The sequence below is a fragment of the Meleagris gallopavo genome, chromosome 2, assembly GCF_000146605.3.
Source record: "Meleagris gallopavo isolate NT-WF06-2002-E0010 breed Aviagen turkey brand Nicholas breeding stock chromosome 2, Turkey_5.1, whole genome shotgun sequence".
Taxonomy (NCBI): domain Eukaryota; kingdom Metazoa; phylum Chordata; class Aves; order Galliformes; family Phasianidae; genus Meleagris; species Meleagris gallopavo.
This window is the reverse complement of record NC_015012.2, coordinates 99,498,815-99,499,278: the sequence shown is the minus strand read 5'-3', so window position 1 is coordinate 99,499,278 and position 464 is coordinate 99,498,815. Positions and strand designations below refer to the sequence as shown.

Here is a 464-nt window from a genome sequence, read left to right as displayed (position 1 = left end):
CGGGGGCGGGTTGGGGCTGGGGATAACCGAGGTGCCGGGGGAGCCGTCGCTACCCTCCTCTCGCCCTTGCAGCCCAAGCCTCAGCATGCCATCACGGTGGCCGTCTCGTCTCGAGCCCTCTTCGATCTGGTGGAGGAGCGGCGGATCTACGAGGAGCAAGGGCTGGAGAAGTACGTCGAGTACCAGCAGGAGAACGAGAACGTCACCCTGAAGCCCGGACCGGCGTTTCACTTCGTCAAGGTGCGCGGCTCCGGGGCGCATGGGATGCTGCGAGGGCGGATTTGGGGAAGAGGAGGAGCTGGGAGCCCTCCTTGCGCAGAGATAACCCTGGCCCTGTGCCTCCAGCATTAGTGGGTGCGGGCACAGAACCCTTCCTTGTGAGGTGATTCACAGTTAAGATATGCCTCAAACTGTTGTAAGTTTGTTGTAGCCTCCTCCCCTAAAAAAGAAAAAACAAAAAACAA

General features: G+C 59.7%; 1 protein-coding gene across 1 annotated transcript in view; it reads left to right on the top strand.

Annotated features, from left to right (window-relative positions):
* Positions 1-3: 3 nt before the first annotated feature.
* LOC100541290 (cytosolic 5'-nucleotidase 1B-like) overlaps positions 4-464 on the top strand; it is a gene marked incomplete at its 5' end in the record, with an annotated part of 6,413 nt that continues 5,952 nt past the window's right edge. The window contains one exon of the mRNA XM_010708117.2: positions 4-240. Coding sequence (XP_010706419.2) covers positions 4-240 — 237 coding nt within the window. The remainder of the gene's footprint in view (positions 241-464) is intronic.